The 19,183-nt window shown below is 31.8% G+C and overlaps 3 protein-coding genes across 3 annotated transcripts; 1 reads left to right on the forward strand and 2 right to left on the reverse strand.

Moving 5' to 3' along the window:
- Nucleotides 1-305: 305 nt before the first annotated feature.
- On the reverse strand, nt 306-1,759 carry LOC105775742 (cation/H(+) antiporter 15-like). The gene is made up of 3 exons (XM_052622582.1): nt 1,449-1,759; nt 1,292-1,376; nt 306-1,085 (listed from the first exon to the last, which is right to left on the reverse strand). The coding sequence occupies exons 1-3, from the start codon at nt 1,757-1,759 to the stop codon at nt 306-308; spliced, it is 1,176 nt and encodes a 391-aa protein (XP_052478542.1).
- Nucleotides 1,760-3,683: 1,924 nt separating this feature from the next.
- On the reverse strand, nt 3,684-6,484 carry LOC105775743 (cation/H(+) antiporter 15). The gene is made up of 3 exons (XM_012598212.1): nt 6,266-6,484; nt 5,205-6,200; nt 3,684-4,826 (listed from the first exon to the last, which is right to left on the reverse strand). The coding sequence occupies exons 1-3, from the start codon at nt 6,482-6,484 to the stop codon at nt 3,684-3,686; spliced, it is 2,358 nt and encodes a 785-aa protein (XP_012453666.1).
- Nucleotides 6,485-14,813: 8,329 nt separating this feature from the next.
- LOC105778458 (abscisic acid receptor PYL4) lies at nt 14,814-15,613 on the forward strand. Its single transcript, XM_012602167.2, has one exon. The coding sequence runs from the start codon at nt 14,883-14,885 to the stop codon at nt 15,540-15,542; it is 660 nt and encodes a 219-aa protein (XP_012457621.1). The 5' UTR covers nt 14,814-14,882; the 3' UTR covers nt 15,543-15,613.
- The last annotated feature ends 3,570 nt before the right edge of the window (nt 15,614-19,183 follow it).

Below are 19,183 nucleotides of genomic sequence, written 5' to 3' on the forward strand. Positions count from 1 at the left end.
ATTAATTTCAACTTACATAATGCAGCAAACACTAACACAGGTCCCTCAAGAAGAAAGCTCTAATGCCAATTGTTGGTATTTTATCAGAAAAGAAAACTAAAATGATGAAGAAAACTGAACTGAGAAGTCAAGTAATTGAAATGGAAAATGTACATTTTATTGAATTGAAACTAGTTGTTTATATAGTAAACAAGTTAACAACTACTAACTAAAAATAGGCTAATAACAGAATCATAATCTTTAACAAAAATCTCTAAAAAATTTGAAATAAATCAAAGTTATGATTATATCTAAAAATAGATAGATTATGATAACTTAAGCAAATCTTTAACAATAACATTAGGATGAAAAGAAGCGCGAGTCGCCAAAGCTAACGCCTCGCGGTCGTCAACTCCGCTAAGGAAGATCACTGCCACGGTATAAGAAAAGGTGGTTAATCTAACCGAGCTACGCAACCCTCTATCCACTAGAAGCCCAACCGTGCATGTTGCAGAGGCTTGAACGTTGGTGTTGAATATCCGCAACGTGTCGTCAATGCTATGTGCTTCTTCGCTATTGAAAAAGGGCATTACAATGAGAGGTGCATGTATCTTTTCAGACAGCCTGCAAATGGGTTGGTGCATGTACTTATAATGTGAAATCATTCGAAAGGGATGAATTTGAACCAATCCTTGTGATTTCTCAATGTAGTTGAGGAAAGCTCGAATGATGTTGTCCGAACCACTAGGGTGGTTAAATTTCCTCAAGTGGTTCTTGTAAAGGGCTAATGTTGGAACACTTTGACTAGCCACCGGAACAAGGTGGATGACATAGGCGCTGGTGGGGCTAATTTCTTTGGGGTTCAAAGCTTCAAGGAGCCTAATGATGATCGGGACGATTTCTTCGTCTTGAATGCAAGTAACAATCCGTAACTCTTCAATGGTCGAAGTCATCCTAAGTGACCTAATTCGTAGCCTGACCAAGGTAGGTAAATTGAACTTTTTCGTCACGGCTGGCTTGTGCAACATTTCTATTAATGGAGTTATAATGGCATTTACGACAACAATGCCAATAATAGATGTTGCATAAGTCTGTTCAGTTAGTAACTGCACAAAGATCTGAGCTTATTATAACTTGTAGGAAATAAGATTTTCAATGAAACATAGTTGAAAGAGTACGGATCTGTAAATGTTTCCATCGAATGGATTGAATTAATTCCACAACACCTTGTAAACTCAAAATAAGGCTAAGCAAAATGGCAGATCTTTTCGACAACTTCATAGAAAATGAAACCAAGAGACATGCCACTAGCCTTCCTAAGCATCCCGCAATAGTCATAGCTCCATACATCATGAGCTCGTCCTGATTCTTTATCACCGATAAATTGGTGAAATAACCTATTCGAACGAAGAACAATGGAAGAAACAGTTCAAAGAGAATAAGTTCGCATGTCCGTATGATCGTTGTACCAAGTGGCCATCCGTCCGGTATTACGAATCCCATTATTACAGATGCCATACCAAAGGATGCTCCTATAGCGTCTGTGGTCAATCCCGTTAAAAAAAAGCAAAAGTAATATCGCTATAACATCAGATTCCTTCACCGATTTTCCTTTTGGTGTTATCTTGATGATCCAATACAACATTGGTCGTATAACGAAGAATGCAAACATGGTCAATGAACATAGAGACAAGATAGAGTAGACCGATGTTTTCACATCTTGTTGTCCTAAAGCAACTCCGAGTATTTGAAAGGTGCCGGAAACAACCTCGTTGTGCATCGCGACCGATAAAGAAATCTGCCCTACCTCGGAACTTAAAGAGGTTGAGTTCATCTAATGCTCGAGTAATAACGATGAAATAACTTATTGACGACATGATTGTGAATTGTACGGGAAACGCACTGCCACTTGCTCCAGGGAGGAAATAATTTTGCCCTATGGCTACTGCAATAGTGAATATAATAGGAAAGACAAAGCAACAGAAGCCGAGTTTCCAAGTATGTTTGGCTGCTTTAGTTAACATTATAGCATCCATTTTGATACATACAACGAACATGTACAAGTACACCGCCATGTTCGACATAGTGGCAAGCACCACCATTTCTTTGGGTGCAAACATTTTTTCCATGTATGTTTTGTTGCGTCATTGAAGGTCCTAGGATAACTCCAGCCTGTAAAAACAAAACCATGTATTAAATTTTACCTTATAAATATGATATTGCGAGACCACCGAAGTCTTTCAGCGACATCTGGAGAGCTCGTCAAGTTTCCCCATGATCTCATCAAACCATTACGAGCTAATACCGACAGCATAGACAAGATCCAACCAACCAGGATCTTGGGACACTTATCTCACGAAATAAGACAAGCACATGTCTAGGAACCACACCCGTAACAAAGGCGGCTTGCTTGACATCTATACACTGCATACAGGGGCAAAAACAAGGGGCCAAGCAGTGGACTTCCCCCAATGGTAAAATTATCATTTAGACCCTCAAAATATTGTAAAATTACATAATAATATAAAGATAAAATTATACTTTGACCCCTAAAAGTTATAATGCACTTACTTATTACCCTGATAGAGCAACCTAAACCTAAGAAAGACGAACATCAATATGACGATTAAACCCGGATAGTATAGAACCAATAGCAAAAGGACACATGGAGACTCAGAAAGGGATTGGCAGACCCTTTATAAGGCCTCGAGGCCTTGGAGCTAACCAATACTCTCTCTCTCCTTACTACAAATCTCTTCCACAACCTCTCTTACAGCTCTCTACGTATCGGGTGAACCATTTCCTTCACCATGTATCAAGAGATATAAATAACATAATAACAGGACAAAAACTAGAAACTTACCAAGATATTAGAGACAAGTTTAGATTGTCTTAATGGTTTAAGAAAAGCATGGAGGATCCGAGAGATGAGGACGGACAAGATGACTTGAAGCATTAAGGTAAGGACGATGTTGTCCAAAGGGTTTTGTTTCCAAAACATGCTATTGTAATGCATGTTTTTATTCAAGTCGATGCATACTACAGGGGTACAGAACGTTGTGTTTGGATTCATTTCTTCTATGAATCGAAAAAACCTTTCAGGGTCAAGCAATGTTTCAGGGTTTTTTCTTTCAAATTTTCAGACAAAACTATATGTATATTTCTTGACCAGATTTTCCTATGAATTATGTTAGAAAAAGATGAGCAAACACAAAGGCAGAAAATTATTATTTGGTAGTTTGTTGATTTACTTTAAGGATTTAGACGTTTCAATCATGTTCCTGTTATGATTTGATTTGATTTAGGTTCATCCATGTAAAACAAAGAAACAAAAACATTAATTAGGTGAAAAATAATTATTTGTGTTATAACATAATCCAACCCTTGTATTAACAAATGTTCTGTTTTTTAACCTCTTTCATCGATGAAGTGGGGAGCACCGACTCAGGGGCTTGGAGGATCGAAATAAAATTAAAAATAACTAAATTATTTGTAACCTCTTTGAAATCATAACTTTCTAATTATTGTAACAATAACGAAATTAACCGAGTTAAAATTAAATCGAAAAAAGTATAAAATTTGTTATTTTTTATATAATTAAATGTGTATTCATTCGTATTATGGTCTAAGATCAATCCTATTTGGACCAAGTTTATATTTAAGTAAAACCCTAACTTGATCCAAATGCTCGGAAAACAACTTACCTAGGTAAAAGAAAAGTAACTACAATTATCAAATTTTCGTTGGTTATCATCATGACGATGATGATGTTCCAACACTAAAACCGACATCTTCCCCCCGGAGAAATCCAACGTTGCTATGGCGTCGCCAATAACCCCGAGCTCCGAATATTGCACCCAACTCTCCAACGCTTGTAACTCCGGGTTCGCATGGTGTTTCCCTACAACAACGAGATCATATCCACTTTTTAATGACCGAAGTGCTTTCATTACTTCCTCAACATCATCCGCCATCCATTCAAGACACTCAACACGACCATTGTTTAGATTCATAGCTTCAAAATCTCTAAACAAAGCGTTATCCGCTTCTTTTTCTATTTGATCTTCTAATGTATAAGTCCCTCCTAAATTAATCCTAAAGACCGTAATTGAAACATTCGTTTGACACGAAGCGCGACTCGCCAACGCTAAAGCCTCTCGATCGTCGCCTCCGCTGATGAAAATCACCGCCATGTTGTAGGAAAAAGTGGTTAAAATCGAGCTCCTTAGCCCACGGTCAACAAGTAACCCCACCGTGCATTTCGCCGTGGCTTGGATGTTAGTATTGAAAATGCGCAACGTACCGTCAATGTTATGTGCTTCTTCGCTTTTAAAAAATGGTACTATAATTAGTGGTGCATGTATTCTATCGGAGAGCCGACTAATCGGTTGGTGCATGTACTTATATGGCGAAATCATTTGAAAGGGCTGAATCTGAACCGGTCCTTTCGAGTGTTCAGAGTAGTTAAGGAAAGCTCGGATGATATTGTCGGAGACACTCGGTCGGACGAATTTCCGTAAGTGGTTCTTGTAAGGGGCTAATGTTGGAACACTTTGGCTAGCTACCGCGACAAGATGGATCACATAGGCACATAAGGGACTAATTTCTTGTGGGTTCAATGCTTCAAGTAGGCTAATGATGCTTGGGACATTGTCTTCATCTTGAATGCATGTAATGATACGTAACTCGCCGACGTTCGATGTTGTCCCGAGCGACCTGGTGCCTAGTCGGAGCACATCGAAATTTTCCACCGCCGGTTTGTATAAGATTTCTATTATTGGGGTTATAATGGCATTTACCACAATGATGCTAACCACAGATGTTGCATATGTTTGATCATCTATTAGCTGTATAGACACAAACACCCACCATTATTATTAGTAATAAAATTTTAAAAAGAAAGAAAAAGGGTAAATTATGTGGTTAGTCCCTGTACTTTAAAAAATTAAAAAATTAATCACCCTATATTAAAAAATTGCTTTAGAGCCCCTTTAGAAAAAAAAATCATTTTAGCTTCCCAAACATTTATATTTTACTTCTGGGCCCTTTAAAAAAAATTTCCTAATGTCAAACTGACAAATTTTGATAGAAAATATTTACAATTTTAATGATTAGACTTAGTTTTTAACCTTTTAAGGACTAAATCTAACTTTTATCAAAGTACAGGGACTAACAACATATTTTAAACAAAAAAAGGGAAAGAAAAAAAAAAAGAAAAATCTGACCTGAAGGTGTTTCCATTGAATGGATTGAATTAATTCAACAATACCTTGTAAGCTCAAAACAAGGCTAAGCAAAACGGCAGTGCTTTTCCTCATATTCATAGATGAAGCAAACACAAGACATGCTATTAACCTTCCTATGTATCCCATGATAACAATTGTTGCAAAAGTCGCACATTCCCCCCAATTTTGTATTGCCGATAAATCGGTGAAATATCCGATCCTAACGAAGAACAATGGAAGAAAAAACTCGTGAAGAATAAGTTCGCTTTTCCGTATAATCGTCGTCCCGAGCGGCGGTCCGTCTGGTGTAATAAATCCCATTACCATAAACGCCCCACCAAACGACGCTCCTATAGCGTCCGTGGTCACTCCCATTACAAAAGTCGACAGTAATATCGTTACGACATAAGATTCCTTCACAGGTTTCCCTTTAGGTGTTTGTTTGATAACCCAATATAACATCGGTCGTACCACGAAGAGCGAAAACACTATAAACGAACATAAAGAAAGGATGGCGAGGAAAGCGGATTTGGCTTCTTTTTGCACCGTAGCGACCCCGATGATAACGAAAGCGGCTGAAACCATCTCGTTAAGCATCGTAATAGACGAAGAAATTCGTCCTAGCTCGGAACTTAAAAGATTGAGTTCGTCTAAAGCACGCGTAACAACGATGAAATAACTCAACGACGAGACGACGCTGAATTGGACCGGAAACGGATTTCCGGGGTTTAAACCGGGGAAGAAACGTTGTTTCGCCATGTCAACCGAAACAATGAGTACAATAGGAAAAGCAAGACAACATACACCAAGTTTCCATGTATGTTTGGCTGCTCTTGTTAACATTATTGTATCCATTTTGATACATACGATGAAAGTATATAAATTAGACGCCACTTGTGACAATGTTGCAATTACCACCTCTTCTTTTGCTGGAAACATGCTTTCCATGTATGTTTTGTTACGACCAAGAACAGAAGGTCCTAAAATCACACCAGCCTGTAATAAAAACCCATATAAGAACATTATAAACATAATAACATGAAAAGAAATTAGAAACTTACCAAGAGATGGCAGACAAGTTTAGGTTGTTTCAATGGTCTAAGAATAACATGGATGACCCGAAAGACGAGTACAGACAAGATGACTTGAAGCATTAAGACAGGGAAGACGTGGTTTAAAGGGTTTTCTTTCCAAAACATGCTATTGTAATGCAGGTTTTTATTCAAGAAGACGCATACTGTAGAGCTAACCAGCGTTGCGTTTGGTGTAGTTGAAGCCATTTTTTCCCTTCGAATTATGTTTCGAAGGGAATGCGTAAAGAACATAATGACAGGAACTTGATTATTATAATTAAGATGTAATTAATCAAACAAATGTTGGTTAAACTTGTAGTTTGTTACTAGGATACCTGTTGTGTTTTTTAGTTTATTTAGGTTTGGTTTTGGTTGTCCTTCTAAAACAAAATATTAATTAATTGTCACATAACATAATCCAACCCTCCCATTAACAAATATTCTATATTTCTATTCTTAACCTCTTCATTATTTTATTGTTTTCAATTCTAAAATAAAAAGGGATGAAGTTGGAGTATTTATGTAAGGTTATATTTTTGAAAATTAAGAATTTAGTCCATATATTTGTATTTCTAAGAATTTAGTCCTCGATGTGTATTTCTAGGAATTTAGTCTCTCTTTTCAGATTTCATAATTCAAGTCCAATTGTTAATTTTGTTAATTTCTAGGAAATGATGTGTCTTCTTTTAATTGGACGTGATCATGGATGATGTGGTGGAAAATGTTCATAAAATAATTTCTCCATTTAAAACTAGTTCAATATCTTTGTGCGAATCAAGATATCCCAAACATATATACCATTAATCAATTTCTAATCTAACCGGTTTAATTGATACATCTTATTTGATTCCAAAACATTGAATTTATCATAATAAATTGAGTGATTAATGGTTAAAGTCTAGATTAATTAATTAAATGGGTAAACTATACTAGTAATCACCCAACTATTAATGAATTTCTTTTTAGTCACGTAACTATGAAATATTACAAAATAATCACTCAACTATTAGGAAAATTCTTTTTGGTTACAAAATGGTCATCCCACTATTCAATTTTGTCTTGATTCTAAAAATCTAACCTTCAACATTTACACATTGTGTAATTTGGTGTTTTTGTAGTTTTGCTTTTCTTTGTGACTCTTTCACCTAAAAGCTAGAAAAAAACAAATTTATCTACTAAATTTGATTGAAAATATACAAAAATAGAAACACTCAAAAATCAAAGATAATAATTTTCATATTTTCTCATTCTTTTAAAATCAACCCTCAATGTCACAAAGAAAAACAAGACTGTAAAAAAGAAAAAGACCAAATTACACAATGTGTAAATGTTGAGAGTTATTTTTTTAGAATCAAGACCAAATTGACATATATAAATGTTGAGGGTTAAAGTTTCTATTATGTCAAATTTAAAAGCAACCAATGTCAGCCAATTGGTGACCAAAAAAGAAATTTTGAATAGTTGAGTAAGCATTTTGTAAGTTTTCATAGTTGGGCGACAAAAAGAATTACTAATAGTTGGGTGACTACTAATGTAGTTTACCCTAATTAAATTTAGTTACAAATTTTCAGTTTTGGTAATTATCTTAAACTAACAACTACTTTTTTTTCTTTTTTTCAATCAAATTAACTAATATTATGTTATAGAAGATCAAGAGGGTCAAGTGCGCTCAAGCGAATTATCTTCTTATTTAAGAGTTAGAGAGGGTTATGAGTAATTCTAGGCATTGTATCAAAATTGTATCAAAAGAATAGGTATAATAAGAACCTATAACTGAAATTAATGTTAAAAAAACCTCATTCTTATTTCTTATTAATATTAAATATTAAGGATAGAAAAGAAAATGTCAAATTCTACTATTAATCCCTATATTAAGTATAAGTTATAAATTTAGTCTATGTATTCTAATTTGGTCATTTTAGTTTCATTAGATTTTGAATTTGAATATTTTAGTTCTCACTAAACGGTAGTCATTAAATTTGTTAAGTTAAATTTTGCTATTTCTAAAATCTTATGTAACATACATATTATCACATGTGTAATGTCATATCGACTTATTATTTTCACATAATACTCATAAAGAAGATAGGTCATTTTAGTTAATAGGTTTAAGAAGTACTGTTTAAGTTATGACTAAAATTCAAAAAGTATAGAGACTAAATCCACAACTACGTATACTACGGGACTAATAATGGAATTTGATCTAAAGAACATAATTGCTACCAATTTTTCAGGACTAAAATTTCAAATTCAGAAAGTACAAAGACTAAAATTTACCATTTCGGACTAAAATTAACTAAATTAGAGTATAAGGACAAAACCCATAACTTATACATAGTACAAGGACTAATAGTAGAATTTGACCAAAGAAAGAAAGTGGCAATCTTGCAAATTGTAAGGATTAGTCAATGTGAATATGACAATATTGCCATAAATAAAGAAAATAATTCAGATTTAGGTAACTATTATTATATGATAAAAGAATTTACTTTATTATTAAGAACTTATTAAAATATTACTTTTTCCATTCAAAGGTTTTAGGATAATATATTAAATAAGTCCTTAAATTAGTATATTGCTTATTTAGATAAAACTCTTATGGATTTTCTTAAAAATCTGACTAAGTCATATGCTTTTTTTTTCTTTAGACCAAGCCATATTTTTAATAATTACTTATAGAAGACTTTAATTTTAAGTGCAAGTAATTAAAAAAAAAGGGTAAACTAGCTAGGTGGGTCACTCAACTTTTAGGGCATTTTCATTTTAGTCACCTAAAATGAAATCCTTGAAATTTCATCACTCGACTTTTAAGGTGTTTTCATTTTAGTCACTCAAGCGTTAAATCTTTAACAACGGTTTACTGTACATACCACATCATGTTTACACTTTCATTTTGGTCACCCAACTTCTACGTTGATTTCATTTTGATCACTTATTGATCGGGGTAAAAAAAAATTAAGGATTAAAGTGAAAAAGTGGTAGAAACTAAAAGAATAAATTAAAAAATTAGTCAAGTTGTACTTATTTATCCCTTGTCGAAAGTTTTGATTTTTTCAATATTGAAAATTTAAATTTCAAAATATCAAAATCAATTAAATAAATTATTAAAAATTATGCCTTGATAGTGTCAACCGATTTTTACTAAAATATTGAAAGTAATTAAATTAATTAATTTAATCTCCTTGTAAAATTTAAAATTTTATTTTATATTTCCAAATTAAAATACCCAAATTTCTTTTGATTATAATCTTGAATCTTCCATGTTAAGCTAAAAGAAAAATAAAAAAATCGTTGCAATTAATTAATTAAATAAATTTTATCTTCCATGCCAAACAAAACTATTCTTTTATTACTTCTTCACCCAATCAAGAATTAATTACAACGGCTTTTCTTTGCTTTTAGATTAGTATGGAGGATTTGAGATCATATAATCAAACGAAATTTAAGTTTCACAAATAATTATTAAATATAAGTTAATTGAGTTGATTTCGTTAAGGATAATCTAGAAACATAAAATAAAATTTAAAATTAGATGAGTGAGCTAAACAACTGCTTTGTTAAATTTTGGTTTTATATAAAAGGTATAATAACAAATTTAGCCCTCAACATTTACAAATTTTCAATTTGATTTTGATTCATACTTTTATTGGAAGTAATTATAATTTTTGAAACTAATAAGGCTAATGGGTCAAAAGGCCCTAGTAACAAATTAAAAAAATAAATTAAGTCTTTTAAATTTTAAAATTATTTTAAAAATTGTAACCAGATTATAATAAAAGTTATAAAATTTTTAAAATTATAAATTTTTATTAAAAATAACAATACCAACCCAATGAGTTTTAAAAAATTGACCCTACTCTTTTATTGGGTTAAAAGTATAATTTTATAATTTTTTCATAAATTTTTTCATAAATTTTTTATTTTTTAATAATTTTAAATTTTAAAAGGGCTTAATTTATTTTCTTTTAATTTGTTACTAAGGTCTTTTTGACCCTTTAGCCTTATTAGTTTCAAAATTTTCTAATTTACTTCCACTAAAAGAGGGGTCAAATTGAACAAGTGTATAAAAATTGAGTGCTAAATTGAATAAATATATAAACACCAAATTTAAACAGAGTGGCTTTTTTCCTCACTCATCTAACGTACATGGGTTAATTTGTCCATTTTTTCAGTAGAATGGTTGAAATACAATCCAATGTATAGTGTATTTATAACAAATCAAACTTAGATAATTATGTATGATAATTACACCATGTTTGAGATTAACCCAAACCCGAACCAATCCAACCTATAAACATCTCTACTCTTAACTTAGATATTCATATATATATATATATATATATATATATATATATATATATATACACCCACTCATCCACATATGTTATTAACTTTTCTTTTTTTGTGCAAGACACTCAGAATTCAGTACTGTATCAATTAAATTGAATGTCAAGTACCTAGGTTAGATCCTAAATGGGGACAAAGCACTTTAGACCTCTATTTTCTTTGTATATAAATCTCAAGACCTGCTGAAAACATATCAAGCTTCTTAGAATTGACCTAAAAGGGGTTGGCAGTACTATTAATTATTAAAGATAATTAATTAAGAAAATGACAATATTATTGTAACAGCCTGTTTTCAGTGAAATCGGAACAATGGTTTCGGAACCACAAACCCGAGTCTGAAAGAAAATTTATTTCAATATTATTTCATGGTCTGCATTATGATTGAAATATCATATAAAAATTTCGTAAAGAAATTTTACCAATTACATGTTTAATTGATAAAAGGACCAAATTGCATGAAATGCAAAGTTGAGTTTTAGTAGCTATAAGTATCAAATAACTGTGGAATTGAAAATTAGAGGTCCTTATATGGCAAATAGACCATTAAGAGGAGGTATTAGATAAGTATGATGATTCATCTATGGAAAACTAATTAAAGAAAAGGATGAAATTGGAAAGTAGAAATAATAAAAGATGATAAGTAATTAAATAATGGAAATATCATACTTTTCATCATCTTTCCCAAATTATTTACATGGAAACTCTAGTTAGAAGAGCTTGAAGGTAAAAAGCTTAGTTGGCTTAATTAGGTATGTTTCTTTGTCCCGTTTTTAGTAATTTTTATGTTTCCGAGATCGTAAAAGCTTAATTTAACTATCTCAGGGATTTATTTGTAAATTTATTAAGGTATTAAAGTTTTACCATGGATGAATATGCATGAATTTTGAAGTTTTATGGTAGAAAAAGAAAGGTTTTTGATAGAGAAACAACTTTTGTAAAGTGAATTTTGATGAAATTATGATTTAGGGACTAAATTGAAAAGTTATAAAATTCATGGAAAAATTCTAATTCTTTGAATTATATGGGCTGATATTGTTACACGTAAAACTCAACTAGTCTTGGAATAAGGATTAAATTGCATGAATTTCATTTTCAGAGCCTAGGGACGAAATTGGAATTAATTAAAAGTATAAGGGCAAAATGGTAGTTTTGCCTAAGATGTGAATTGGATTGAATTGAGTATAAATTGTATTAAATTGATGTTAAATTCATTCGTATAGATCCGGATAGATCAAATACGGAGTTAAATCGAGGAAAAGAGAAAGTAACAGATTAGTAACTTTTGTGTGCGTGAAATTGTCGAGGTAAGTTCGTGTAACTAAATTATGTATATTTATATGTTTGAATTTAATGTTATATTTTTGAATTGTATAAATGTCATATATATGAAATTAATCACATATTCGGTAATGCTTGATAAATAAAAAATCTCGTTTGGATAAATGAGATTCGATGGATACATGGTTCCTGAATTGGTTGTGGTAATGCATATGTTGCATACACACCACAGCTTGAAAGAGCGTACCGTTATTAGCCCTCTCGAGCTTCCCGTTTTATAGTTCTTGCGAGCTTCCTGTTAATAGTTCTTCGGAGCATCCCGATTGGTTGTGATCTTGCATGTGTTGCGGACACACTACAAAGAGTGTTCCATTAAATGGCTCTTCGTGAGCTTCCTGATTAAAGCCTCTTTGTGAGCTTCCCGATATGGCTCGCTTGAACTTCCCGATACACAACTATCTGAAGCTTCCCGTTAATGGCTATTCGGAGCTACCCGTTATTGGCTCGCATGAGCTTCCTGATTATGGCTCTTATGAGCTTTCTGATATACAACCTGGAAAAGCTTCATGTTACATGACTCACATGAGCTTCCTGTTATATGTGCTCGAGAGAGAGCTTCCCGTTTATGTGCTCGTATGAGCATTCTCGGATATGAATTGACGGTTTACAGCTTTGTACACTTCATGTGTAATACCCTTGTATCCATCGATATTTTAAATGATTTAACGAGTAAAGTTCCAATATGAGATAATATGAATTGAAGATGAGTTATTATGAGAAATGCTTGAAATACAAAGATAAGATATCTATGTGTTTATAGACAATTGAAGTGACAAATACATGTATGTGGAATTTGAATATTGATGAGATTAATCAAGTTCCTTTGTATTTATGTGAATTACATGACTAACAAGTTTGATGGAGATATGTGTTTAGGCAAATGACTAAACTTGTTTGAGCATGTTTAATTGTTTACCTTGAATGTGAAATATTTGGTAAGTTAAATTCCCATTATAAGAACTTACTAAGCATTAAATGCTTACTTTGTTCCTTTTCCTCTGTTTTATAGTAATCCTGAAGCTCGCTTGGTTAGAAGCTGGTCAGAGCAACATCACACTATCTTTCGACTCATTTCGGTAAAAATAGCAAAATTCCTTTTGGTTATAATAGCATGTATAGGGAAAATTGGCCAAATGTAGGCTTAACAATATTTTGTTGTAAATAGCCATTAGAATGGCTTGAGTTTGATATATTTGATTTATATATGATTATATGGTCATTTAGGTAAGATTGTATATTTAGGCATATGAGGTGCCATGACATGTATTAAACTTGATTTTGGTTTGGTTTGAATGTCTTGTATTGGTTTGAAAGTCTTGTATTGGTTTGAAAATATGTTTAAGTGTTGATGTAGGTGGAAGATAAGTCTGGGTGAGAAATATGGCTAGGAAATGACCTTATTTTGTCCACACGGGCAGAGACACGGGCGTGTGTCTCAGCTGTGTGTAACACACAGCTTAGCACATAGGCGTGTGTTTTGTCCGTGTGTCCGCTGCATCTTAAAATTTAAAAACAGAATACTCAGAATTGATCACATGGCTTGACACACAGGCGTGTGGCTTGGCCGTGTGACCCTTGCACCTAATTAATGAAAATTAATATATTCACACGGCCTAGCACACGGGCATGTGACTTGGCCGTGTAACCCAAGTGAGAGAGTTACACGGGTATGGACACGGGCTGGGACACAGTCGTGTGCCCTACTTCAAAAGCCCACACGGGCGTGTCTCTTGGTCGTCTGAGCCATACAGCATAACCACATGGGCATGTGTCTCTTGTACTTTAGAAAATTTTTGAGATTTTGTGAAAAATTCTTTGAGTTCCCGATTTAGTCTCGACTTGTTTCTAATGTATGTTTTGGGCCTCGAGGGCTCATATAAGGGACAATATGATTAATATATGATTGATTTCTGGTATGCATGTGAAGTGATATGAAATGTCTATACTTGATCTGTAAATTTTCGGTCATGCTCTATAACCCTGTTCCAGCGACAGATATGGGTTAGGGGTGTTACAATTATAGTTTATATAAAATAATTAATACCCAAAAGGAAATGAGCTCTTTCTATTTTCTTCATTCACAAGACTCGATTTAAAACTTAATCGAAGGGAAATCGAGTTTTTACAACTTGACTCAAAAGGAGTTGGTATTAATATCAAGGGTAAACTATACTTGTAGTCATCCAACTATCAGTAAGTTTCTTTTTTGGTCACTCACCTATGAAAAGTTACAAAATGATCACCTAACTATTCCATTTTTTCGTTTTTAGTCACTCGTCACTAAATGGGTAACAGAAAGATGACTACCTTTAATATTGGCATAATAACAAAATTAGCCCTCAATGTTTACACATTATCTAATTTTATCTTTTTTTTTACATGAAAGTATAATTCAATACATAATGCATAAGTTAGAAATAAAAATATTTTAAAATATATGTTTATTATTAAACTAAACAATCCTCAAATACAATATTGCTTTCCTTATACTTCAAATGATTAAAAACTTTCCATTACTCATTTAACACGGGTTACCAAAAAGAAAAGAAATCGAATAATTAGATGATCAATTTAGAAATTTCTTTTATAAATTTTTATAATTGAGTGACTAAAAAGAAATTTCTAATAATTAGATGACTACCGATACAGTTTACCCTAACATTAAGTAATAAAAATAAATAAATAAGAAAATGGCAATGTTGTAGTTTATATAAAATAAATGGATAAATATATGTTAACTAAGTCCAAAGGAACTACAACTTGGCCATCCACTTGCATTGTCCAGCGTAAGCTGTTACATTTGCATATGAGAATACCGAAAATAAATAAATAAAATAAAACCCTCAAAATCTAAAGTGGAAATTTTCCTTTAAATTTTCAAATATCTCAAACCCACAAGCAGACCACAAAAAAGAAAAACATGCCTTCCTCTTTGCAACTCCACCGCTCCACCGCCACCACCTTCGGCAGCAGCCACCACCACCACCACCACAAACAACCTCAGCCCTTACCCACCACCACACTCACAAGGTGTTCCCCTCTTCCACGCGGCGTCTCCCTACCTGACGCGGTCTCGTTGTACCACGTACACACCCTTGGACCGAACCAATGTTGTTCCGCGGTGGTTCAACTTATCGAAGCCCCAATCGAGACGGCTTGGTCCTTGGTTCGCAGATTCGATAACCCTCAAGCTTACAAAAATTTCCTCAAGAGTTGCCACGTTATAGTCGGGGACGGTGACGTGGGAACCCTCCGCAAAGTCCACGTGATATCCGGCCTCCCCGCCGCTTCTAGCACAGAGAGGCTTGAGATCCTTGATGATGAACGTCACGTGCTTAGCTTCAGCGTGGTCGGAGGCGATCATCGGTTGAGAAATTATAAGTCGGTCACCACCTTACACGCTTCTACAGACGGTAAAGGGACGGTTGCCGTTGAGTCGTACGTTGTTGATGTACCGTCGGGTAATACTAAAGAAGATACATGTACTTTTGTTGATATGATTGTAAGTTGTAACCTTCGATCTTTGGCTCAAATGGCCGGAAATTCGGCCAAAAAAGAAAAATATTCATCATCCCCATAATCATTCACCAAAAAGAAAATATATTTCTCTTTGTTTCAACATATAATAATACATACATATATGTGAAGAAATTTTGGCTTGGATGATGGCAATTAATTTTCATTTCATTTTGAGTATATTTCCTTGTAAATTCTATATAAATTACCTATCTTTCATAAATATATATTAGACTAAATTTATAATTAATACATCACAACAATATGCATCGAATGTGGTTCCAATTTGCTAATTTACCCATATTAGTACATAATATGTACCTTTTTTCCCTCCATGGAAATTAACATTAATTAACCCACCTTTTACTATATGGTTTTATGTCGTACAACTACATTATTCTTATATAATTAAGGTTTAATGAATGGCATGTGAGATTATATATATATATATATAATTATAGCTTTTATAGGTTTTATTTGAAGTTTGTTGTGTAGAACATGTTTAGAAGAAAGAGGGTGAGGATTGAATATAATATTCAAATGTTTATTGTTGTATATAGAGGGTTAAGTGAATTAGTATCACCATCCATCTTAAAAATTATCAAAAATTATAAATATTATCGTGATAATATTTTTATCATGTTACCTAATTCTTTTTTACTCACACTATGAATGTGTTATAATCTAATTATTCATATAAAAGACGTCTTAGAGTGGTTTTCGTTCATACAAACATGTACATAGTTCTATAAATATTTATCACAATAATAGATTTTAATTCATATATTGCTCTTCTTGAATTTGATAAATGTTATACTAAACGTCGATAATGATAGTAAAATGATCGCAAAGCAATAAGAAAGAAAATTCAGAACATATAGATTTTATGTGAAAAACCCTTATCGAGAAAACCACGAACAGAGGAGGAAAAATTCATTAAGTTGAAAACACACCAATACAAGAGGAGCTTGACTACATCTATTTAAGAGCTAAACAATCCTGTTATAATCAAAGTCTAATAAAAGAAAAATTCGGGTCACATAACTCTAACAATAAGATTAATAGAAATAATTTAACCATCTCTTATTAATGTTTTATGTAAATAAAATCCTAATAGGATTCTTAAAATCAGCAATACAGATGTTTTCTAAGAGACAAAGAATCAACAGCTTGCAAATTGCAACTTAATTAAGACTTTTATATAGAAAAAAGCATGCAAGTTGATGTTAAACCTTGCCCATTTTTTCTAATTATATATTCTCCCCCTTTTCTCTATTTATATATTCATCTGGTATATATATATATATGTATATGTCGTTGAGCAAGGGACGAGGTTTTGCAAGTTGGATTGCAAGTGGGCACCGAGGCCTTTAATGTTTCCACGTTGTAGGTTTCCTATATTATTCTAGAAGTATATTCTATATATATATAGGAGGGGTAAGTTGTTTTGGTATCTTTTTATACGATTAATATTTCATTGATCTAACCGTTATATTTTATTCATATAGATCATGCATGTCAAATAGAGATATCAGATCAGTTTGTAAAAGTTTACATGCATGACAAGTACAATTATATTGATAAATTCAACAGTTAGAACATTAAAATATTGATCGTAATACACCGTATAAGTGAATCTCTCATATATATATATATAAAGTAAATTACACCCAATGTCACTAAATTACTTCAAAAGTTCGAAAATGTTCATTACACGATTCAAAAATTTTCATTTAAGTTATTGACATAATTTCATATTCTAAAAGGATTAATATTTATAGACCCTAAACCTACCTTTATTCCAAAAAAAAAAAGAAATTATCCCCCATTCACATTTTACTATCTTTGATGAAAAAAATTTTAAAAGCATATTTTGATCCCTCAAGAAAAAGAAGAAAATCATTTTTGCCACTTGTTAACATACATGTGATTTTCTCATAATTTGAACAGATGGAATTTGCTTAGGAAACCAGATGTTGGCCATTGTCTGCAACTTGATAAACATATAAAAAAGTTTTAAGGTATAATGTCAAATTTAATCCTCAATGTTTATATTTTTATTAATTTGATCCTTTTTTCTTTAGTTAATTTTGACAAACAGTCTTTTAAAAACAGTTAAATTTAACCATTAATATTTCAAAAGAGTTGAATGGTTTTAAAATACTGACTAAAACGTTACATTTTTAAACATGAGAGTTCATATGACAATCCACGTGTACTTCATACTCTTTTTAAATTTTCATAATTTTTTTTGTTTTTAATGTTTGTACAATTTTTAAGTTATTTTCAACGTAGCATATAAGACAAATAATATTATGTTAACATGAAGTACATGTGGATTATTTTGCCAACATCGTTAAAAATAATGTTTTAGTTATCATTTCCTTTTTTAAAAAAAGTGATTTATTCTTTTCAAAAGTTAATGGTTAAATTTAGCTATAAAAAAGAATAAGAGCTAAATTGATAAAATGTAAACATTGGGAGCTAAATTTGATCTCATGTCAAAATTTAATAATATGCTCGTACATTTGAGATTTAGTCTTTTTACTTCTACAATCAAAAATTTAGTTTATCTGCTTTCATATTTCTAAATCCAAGTGACACCATTAAGAATTTTTTTTATAAATTCGTTGGCATGACAGTTTAAAATAAAAAAAAATTTACTCAAGTTGGCAATCACGTAACAAAAAATGACATTATAATGAACTTGAATTTAACCAAAAAATTTAACGGCATTAACAATTGGACTTGCATTTTTAAATCCAAAAACTAAAGACTAAGCTCCAAATGTAAAGAGGTACAATGACTTGGAGTATATTTAACCTTAAATACCAATTACGACTTGAAATCAATATTTTAGATTAAAAATTAATTCTATATATTAAGCCATTGATTGAATTGGCGTCGAGTTAATCGAGTACCAATTTAGTTGAATAATGACTAAAAATATCATTGTTTTACAAAATAAATTATATTATTTTGAGTATATTTTTATCATTTTACATATTTTATATAAGAAAAACTAAAATAATACATATTTGACCTTAAAAATTATAATTTTAAATATTTTTAATTTATCATTTCATGTTTTTTTATATAATTTTTATAAATATATTTGTTTAATTGTCACTAATATTTCAACATTATTAGTGTCAATATCACCTTTCAACACAGAATCATGTGGATAGTATTTCTGAAAAGGAAAATTGTTAATTTTAACCACAAATATTTTGGGGTAATCAATTAAATAAATGAAGAATTTCTTAAAATTAGAAACATATGATGTATATTGTGTTTATAATTTTTTTATTAATTTACAGATTGAGAAGTGGAAGTCTGAAATTCTTTTAGGGTCGAAATTAAATTATATATATTTATAGTAAAAATATCATTTCACCATTGTAATAGCCTATATCTTTATAAGTTTTAGAGGATTTAATCAAATTTTTGTCATTTTTGAAGGGAGCAAAATGTAATTTTATAAATTATAAATACCTAAATGAAAATTTTTTTCATGAGACACGCCGATCCGTCCCTTAGACCGAGAAGAAAGTATCCCCAAAAGGAGAACAATGAAGGTCCTTTGGCCTGTTATGTCATTGACAAAAATTACTTGTATTAGAGAAACTTAAAAGGAAAGTTTTTGGATTGCATTTAACTCCTCTACTTAAAAAGTGAGTAATTTAATTATGTACGTTAGATTAA

This window comes from Gossypium raimondii, chromosome 10 (assembly GCF_025698545.1).
Source record: "Gossypium raimondii isolate GPD5lz chromosome 10, ASM2569854v1, whole genome shotgun sequence".
NCBI lineage: Eukaryota > Viridiplantae > Streptophyta > Magnoliopsida > Malvales > Malvaceae > Gossypium > Gossypium raimondii.

Excerpts from the sequence above, each read along its gene's own strand:
- LOC105775742 (XM_052622582.1), bottom strand. The coding sequence starts at position 1,759 with ATGCACAACGAGGTTGTTTCCGGCACCTTTCAAATACTCGGAGTTGCT. Across the intron at positions 1,377-1,448 it reads ACCGGACGGATGGCCACTTG|GTTATTTCACCAATTTATCG; the intron begins GTACAACGATCA and ends TCGTTCGAATAG. Across the intron at positions 1,086-1,291 it reads ATTGCGGGATGCTTAGGAAG|TTACTAACTGAACAGACTTA; the intron begins GCTAGTGGCATG and ends ATCTTTGTGCAG.
- LOC105775743 (XM_012598212.1), bottom strand. The coding sequence starts at position 6,484 with ATGGCTTCAACTACACCAAACGCAACGCTGGTTAGCTCTACAGTATGC. Across the intron at positions 6,201-6,265 it reads AACTTGTCTGCCATCTCTTG|GCTGGTGTGATTTTAGGACC; the intron begins GTAAGTTTCTAA and ends TTTTTATTACAG. Across the intron at positions 4,827-5,204 it reads TTCAATGGAAACACCTTCAG|CTAATAGATGATCAAACATA; the intron begins GTCAGATTTTTC and ends GTGTCTATACAG.
- LOC105778458 (XM_012602167.2), top strand. The coding sequence starts at position 14,883 with ATGCCTTCCTCTTTGCAACTCCACCGCTCCACCGCCACCACCTTCGGC.